General features: G+C 33.2%; 2 protein-coding genes across 2 annotated transcripts; one reads left to right on the forward strand and one right to left on the reverse strand.

Annotated features, from left to right (window-relative positions):
- Nucleotides 1-673: 673 nt before the first annotated feature.
- eca (transmembrane p24 trafficking protein eclair) lies at nt 674-4,513 on the reverse strand. Its single transcript, XM_018520738.1, has 4 exons — nt 4,174-4,513; nt 3,771-3,991; nt 3,505-3,651; nt 674-966 (listed from the first exon to the last, which is right to left on the reverse strand). Exons 1-4 carry the CDS (start codon nt 4,304-4,306, stop codon nt 817-819), a joined length of 651 nt encoding a protein of 216 aa, XP_018376240.1. The 5' UTR covers nt 4,307-4,513; the 3' UTR covers nt 674-816.
- Nucleotides 4,514-4,675: 162 nt separating this feature from the next.
- Ddrgk1 (DDRGK domain containing 1) lies at nt 4,676-6,038 on the forward strand. The gene is made up of 2 exons (XM_018520737.1): nt 4,676-4,893; nt 5,180-6,038. The coding sequence occupies exons 1-2, from the start codon at nt 4,818-4,820 to the stop codon at nt 5,974-5,976; spliced, it is 873 nt and encodes a 290-aa protein (XP_018376239.1). The 5' UTR covers nt 4,676-4,817; the 3' UTR covers nt 5,977-6,038.
- The last annotated feature ends 1,368 nt before the right edge of the window (nt 6,039-7,406 follow it).

Raw genomic sequence — 7,406 nt, forward strand, 5'->3', positions numbered from 1 at the left:
ATTCTTCTTTTCCATGGAATGAGAGGAAAGGAAAGATTCTGATTAGTTGATTCGCTTATGCACTATGCATTATGCGTTATGCAAGAGTGTGTGTCTGGGCTCTTATTATCCAGAACTGCCTTTCTTCCAATTTCGATGAAATTAGGCTCAAGCAGGGAGCACAGACTCTTGCATAACGCATAACACATGAGGCATAAGAAATTGAACCAACCAGAGTTCTCTATTACATGAAAGGGAAAGAAACGGAGAACTTCGATTGGTACATATTCTTATGCATTACGTGTTATGCAAGAGTCTGTGCTCCCCGCTTCACTCGACACGTTTTTGCACAAAAGAATCTAGCAGAAAGAAGTGCGGGGCTGCCCTGCGAACTGAAATATTAAACATTAAAGTTGAAGACTATTGAGATTAGGAAATCTGTATGAACGTTTGCAAACTGTTGGCCTATAGTTACATTGGCCATATCGTCTGGAGCCTTAAAAATTTGAAGATTTCGAAATTAAGAAAAAGATGATGTAGAAATTTCATAAAATAGAAAAATAAAATAATATCTACTCTCTCTACTTTATATTTAATATTTTATATTTAAGACACTTATTTTATTCTTATTATAACTTACTACACATTACACAATTGCATATAATCACAATTAATTTATTTACTGTAGAAAACAACTGATAATTCAATAGAAATATGTTCATTTGATAAGCACCGTGCTCAAATATTATGATGGAACTTTTCTAACGCTACGAATGAAATTTAGACGTATAAATGAACTGCAGCTAAAATCAAGATGCACGTTTTATATCGTAATACTTAAACTAATTTCTTTGCCTCGAAGAAACTCTTGAGATGTTTCATTTGCCATGCACCCATAATCAGGACTACTACCGTCTGAGTCAGAGACCACCAGAATACACGACGATGAGTGCTTTCAGACGTTTGCCTAAACCGTTCTTCTCGATACTGAAAAATTACATATGTTTTCGTACAATAATCTCTCGTAATGTTTCTTTTTTATAATACTCGAGATGTTGCTTTGTATAGCCTATAAAGGACATTTTTCAATAAGGACTCTATAACAGAGTAAATTGTTACATTCTTGTTGTTTCTTCAACGTTGAATAAGGATGAAATAAACTGTGTCCTTGTTGAAAAACGTTCATAGAAATGACTATTGGTGAATTCGATCACTCTACACTGGATCAGTGCATATTAAAAGCTGCTTTATATAAAAAATCTCAATGCAGTGATACAATATAATCAACTTTAACAAATGAAATGATACATATATATTTTTTTTAATAACATGAAATATATTATTATGCTGGATTCACATTGCATCCGATTTGCGTCGTACGACGCCCTGCAACCAATTGGAAAACAGGATTCCGATGGATTTTGCTTCGTATCATCGGAATCCTGTTTTCTAATTGGTTGCAGGGCGTCGTACGACGCAAATCGGATGCAGTGTGAATCCAGCATTAGTAGATAATTAATAGTTTGAAATATTTATCTTTTTATCACATCCAGATTATCATAGAAAGAATATTACAGATCTAATTGATATTTTATTAGCTAATGGTTATCCGTTGCAAACTATTTTTTCCACAATTAATGGTAGAATAAAAAAATTAGCGAAAAGAAAAAACTTATATGATAATGACAAATTTGACATTAATAATAATGATGATAATAATATTAGTACAAAATATTTTTTAATTCCATATGTTCAGAACATTTCGGAAAAATTCAAAAGTATTGCTGATAAAATTAAACATAAAATAGCACATAAACCTATAAATAATTTGAATTTTGTGATTAAACTGGGTAAAGATAGTCTGGATGTAATGGACAGATCTGAGTTTATGAGATAAATTATCTTAATTGTAATGCATCGTACGTAAGTCGAACAAAAAGAAAGCTAGGTACAAGAAATAAAGAACACAAAGCCGACTTAAAAAAACAAAAAGAATTCTTATCTGTTGTATCAGAACATCAGATAAAATTCGAACACAACATGAATTGGGACAACATCCAAATTTTAAATACTAAACCGCATTTTTATAAAAGCCTGACAGCAGAGATGATTTACATAAAGAGACAGAATAATGGTTTAAATAAACAAACTGACACGGAAAAGTTCCCAGAATCATATATTCCGCTTCTAAGATCTCGAACTAATCATAATGTGATCTCCATCTATAATCCCTCTCCATAACGTAACAGAATGTTTCAATATATAAGTCATGTATCTTCCGACGATGTTTAGTTACAATTTGTCTTGTTTATTGTGATGTGTTTATGTGGATCATCAGAGAATTCGTTGAAATGTATTTTCTGTGTTGCTATCCGAATTTGTAAATCGAATGTACTGTGAAATAATTGAACTTAGGTAATTACAAATTTGCGTAGTGATGATGAATTCAATTAAAATATTAAAAAAATTTTTTACATATCATTACATTTTCTCTTTTTTATTTTACTAGAATCAGGGAATTGTTAGTCAAATGTGAATATCATGTTTCATGGGTTTACTAATGACGAGATTTGAATTTTAATAATTCAACACATATTTTACTAGATCAGGGAATTGTTAGTCAAATGTGAATATCATGTTTCATGGGTTTACTAATGACGAGATTTGAATTTTAATAATTCAACACATATTTTTAAGGTATGACATTCAATTTAAATTATTCATAACCTTCGAACATTGACATATTGAATTAACATATAGGTTGACTTTTTGAATAAGAAACAATTTTATTTTTATAACAATTGACAAATTTTCGAAAAATATTGAATCAAATGACTGTTTATGATATATTACATTGAATTAATTTACAATAATATTTTCTGGAGTGATTTGAGTATAATGGTAAAATGGGAGGTATATTCATTCAATTAATACATAATAGTTTAAGTATGATATTATAAAATAATTTAAGTATATATCAATTATTACATAATAATTCGGTATGATATTTGTCAGAGTTTTTAGGTAATTATGACACAACGAGATTGGATGATCCACTTAAAAACTACAGTTAGCGTGGTATTTACACGTAATTGGAATATGTTACATGACCAAATATGTGGAATATAATTCATGCGAATTGTAAATTTAATATTAACAGTATTACACAATTTCATGTAACTTAAAATTAATAATTGAAAAAATCGTTAATGTAATTTAGAAATGTATAGAGTGTGTAGCCACTCGTTTTTGATGACATTAGGAATTTAATTAATATTGATAATGATCTGATGTCAGATCGAAACGTTTATTTTTGATGTATGTAATTAACTGAATAAAGTGTGAATCGCTTCTGTCATCCGGCGTACGTGGAATAAGCCATTTAAATCATATTCTTGTTGTTAAAATATTTATATATTTTTGCATTTAACTTTGCTAATTTCATGTAAAGAAGCTTTTAGTATGTACTGTTCTAGCATAGTGCAAGTGACTGAATTCGCTATAAGTATTTTAATTACTTCATACCCTTTGATAGTTTTGCTCCTTGGTTATTTGTCCGACTTGATCTAGAAGCTGACGTATTCTAAGTTGGAGTTCTGATAACTTTTCCTTTTGTGCTACATTGGCGTAATCGATTGCATGTTCCCCTACTTGAATATCCAGATGTACTCTCTGCAAATGAAATATATTTTCTAATATATGTGTGTGTCCTTCATTTTTATTTGTTTTCTTTCTTGAGAACTTTCAACTGATTCGTTTAGTACAATAATTGTACAACGTATGTATCTTACCAATTGAGTACCGCTGAACCAGGCAGTGCTGTTCGAATACAAGCAGATTACGTGCTCTCCTGGAGTATGCGAGGTAAAGGAAATTCGACCTTCAGAACTATAAACTCGAGAGAGGATAGGTTTGTCATCGGGATCCTTTACTTCAACGTGCATACCAATGCCAGGACTACTTGGCATAAAACCTCCGCTTCTTGGGTCATAAAGTTCTACTTTGTAATTGACTGCAAATTGCGAATAAAAAATATTTATCGCTGAATAAACGATAAGCAAAAGTAGGAAGCGCGGAGCAATATATCTTGTTTCATTTTTTTTTGTAAATTTTTAATCTCGCTATAATTGAACAACAATTGGAAAAGAAACAGTAAGTGAAGGTTATTGAAATAATGAAATTATTAAATTTTACCTAAAACCGTAGTGTCATCGGGGATCTCTTCGATGAAGCATTTCCGCTCAGTTTCACCGATATGAAAATACAGTCCTGTTCCAAATTGGAGGGTGCACAGAAAAATGAAAAAAATACTTCCGTATTTTAACATGTTTCGCGTAACAGTTTATCGCCAGTGACAGTGAAGATAATTATGAAATCACGAATAAACGTTCGCACGCATGCCAGACGAGAGCTAACGAAATCCAACGAAATCAGAGCAGACCGGAGTAGAGGCGACCATACGGAATACACGTCACCTTCGAAAAGCAAGACTGAGTAAGATCAGCTAGGTTTTACAATTATAAAGTCTTGAAAACAAATTGATTGTTGGTCAAGTAGACGTCACGTCGATACACGTATCTGCGCGTATTTCGATATCTACAATACCTACATCTGGCACCGCCGAGCAGTTATAACTGAGAAATATCTTTCCTATATATGCGTAGACCGTTTCGTTGCGCTGTAATCGCTGAAATTGGCTAGGACTGTCCGACTGTCCCAGCTGGTCCCAGCTATACCTAACCAGAAGAGGCTGAAGAGGTCGGATCGATACGAGTTGTCAACAGTTGTCGAATTTGAGCAAGTTGGAGTCGAGGTTCTTTTTTTGAGTCTTTTTGAAAATGGATGTCGATCTGTTGATATATTTCTCTGTAGCAATCATTATACTAACTATCATATGTACCGCTCTTTTACAAGGTAGAAACTTATGACTCTTATTTTATAAACCTTCAATAGCCCACTTTCTTAGCTTTTTACATATCAACTTGTATTTCTTTCTTGTCACTATGCTCCGTCTCACTTAATCTTTAGATTGAGAATCAAATGATGTTTACTAGCAACATTTAATCGAGTTGACGAGTTATATTCATGAAAATAATAGTGTTCCTAATAGTGGAACAATTAGGAATATATAAGAAATCTATCTCATTTATTAAAGAAAATTGTTACACGTGTCTCACATCAGTAAACAAATAAATTTTAGTCTTAGCAAAGCGGAATGAACGAGCCAACGTCCAAAATGCTGAAGTGGAACCTCAGGTTCAACCTAGACAGTTGAGGCGAGTAGGCGCTGTAAGAAACGCTAGACGTCGTATGCAGGAAAATGCTAATCATGCTAATCACCGACCTGAGGAAAATGACAGACAGATCTATCAAGATAACGACGAGGATGAAGATCATAAGATAGGAACGAAAAAACGAGCAAAGTTAGCGGCTAAGGCAGAAAAAAAGATCCAGAGAGAGGTGGCTGAACGAGAGAGAGAGGAACATAAAAAAAGAGAACAACTTTTACAAGAGGAAAGAGATAAACAGGCTGAGAAAGAGCGTGTTGAGGAATTACGAGCAGAAGAAGCAGAAAAGAAAGCTAGAGAGGAAAAGGAAAGGCAAGAATATGAAGAATATTTGAAGATGAAGGAAGCTTTTAGTGTGGAGGAGGAAGGTTATGAACAGGAAAGCAGAGAATGCGAAGAGAACTTGTTGCAAGAATTTCTTGCATATATTAAACTAAACAAAGTGCTGGTTTTAGAAGATCTAGCTGCACATTTTGGACTGAAAACAGCGAACGTAGTAGAAAGAATTCAAGAATTGCAAGCTAATGGTAATTTAACTGGCGTAATTGACGATAGAGGAAAGTTTATTTACATATCGGAAGATGAACTTGAAGCTGTTGCTAAATTTGTGCGTCAACGTGGTCGAGTTAGTATCACTGAATTAGCTGAAAATTCGAATAATCTAATTAATTTGACTCCTGCAAAAAACTGTAGTATTCCTGCTAAATAAATAAGTGTTATGCTAAGTTTAATAAAGAATATATATTGTATTATTTGAAACATATATCTAACTTTGACCAGATTGGCGTTCTCTATTGTATTTGATGTATTAATATATTTTATTATTGAAATTATACTATTTTACTGATTACAATATTGCTAAACAAATATGATTATTGTGATATAATTATATAATGTCTGTAAATATGATTATATAATGATTGTAAATATGTTTATTTATGATATCAATTTATTATAATATCGAAAGTAATTATGAATTTTAACTATTCTCCTGTATCTATAGGCTGCGTTCCACTTAACGCTCATAACGCTCGTGGAATCATTTCATCCTTGTCGTTTATCAAATGTTAAACAAGGACAAACGATGCTCGCGAGCAACGGTTTCTGATAGGTTGAAATCTTAATATCTAATTCTTGTTCCTCTATTGTGCGCAGGCCCTTATGCAAGAGTGTGTTCTGCGGTCTTTACAGTTCAATGTTATTAGGTATGCCTAGAGTCCTAGATTTATCAGAGAGGCGCAATCGGTGTTATGCATTCTGATTCGCTGTTGCAATCTAACCAATTGCATGACTTGGCAGCCATTTATAGTACTAGTGACATATTTCTATTTCATTTTATCCTATACATTCTACCTCACATTATCCTACACGTCTTATCTTGTTTGACATAGTTTAAAGGCAGTTTCATAGCATGTCGGCCATGTTTAGTACTCTCCTTAGCACCTTTGTCATACTGACTTAAGCCGGTTGCGCCTCTCTGATAAATCTAGGGCCCGTATTCAGAACACGCTTACAACAATGTTAGTACACAAACATATTATACTTTACGTCACGTATATTATAGAATTTCTGAGATAAAAGTGCGCTTTTATCGATAAAAGCGCGTTCTGAATACGGGCCTAGGACTCTAGGCATAACTAACAACACTGTTAAACTGGAAATATAATAGACACAAGCAATAGGCACAGGCAACAGAGAATAACGAGCCGTCCAATCAGAGTTATGAGGTATAAGTTCTTATACCTCATATATATTATATCTACTATATTATATATAGTATATAGTATACCTCATATATATTATATCTACTATATTATATCCCAGAGCTCTGATTGGACGGCTCGTTATTCCCTGTTGCCTGTGCCTATTGCCTGTGTCTATTGTATTTCCAGCTTTAAGGGCCGCGACACAGACTTTTGCATAACGCATAATGCATAGAGCATAAGCGAATCAACTAATCAGAATCTTTCCTTTCCTCTCATTCCATGGAAAAGAAGAATTTTGATTGATTCCTTTATGCACTATGCATTAGTCCGGATCTACAATAGCGTTTTAAGCCTTAAGCGATAAGAAATGGCTTAAATGAAATGGGCGAATCACAATCGCTTATTCTTCTCGGATTCGGCTGTAATTGGTAAA

This window comes from Trachymyrmex cornetzi, unplaced genomic scaffold (assembly GCF_001594075.2).
Source record: "Trachymyrmex cornetzi isolate Tcor2-1 unplaced genomic scaffold, Tcor1.1 scaffold922, whole genome shotgun sequence".
Lineage (NCBI taxonomy): Eukaryota > Metazoa > Arthropoda > Insecta > Hymenoptera > Formicidae > Trachymyrmex > Trachymyrmex cornetzi.

Coding starts and splice junctions, on each gene's coding strand:
- eca (XM_018520738.1), bottom strand. CDS start 4,306: ATGTTAAAATACGGAAGTATTTTTTTCATTTTTCTGTGCACCCTCCAA. Junction 3,652..3,770: donor GGTTCAGCGGTACTCAATTG/GTAAGATACATA, acceptor TTTCATTTGCAG/AGAGTACATCTGGATATTCA. Junction 967..3,504: donor AGGAGCAAAACTATCAAAGG/GTATGAAGTAAT, acceptor GTAATTTTTCAG/TATCGAGAAGAACGGTTTAG.
- Ddrgk1 (XM_018520737.1), top strand. CDS start 4,818: ATGGATGTCGATCTGTTGATATATTTCTCTGTAGCAATCATTATACTA. Junction 4,894..5,179: donor ATGTACCGCTCTTTTACAAG/GTAGAAACTTAT, acceptor AATAAATTTTAG/TCTTAGCAAAGCGGAATGAA.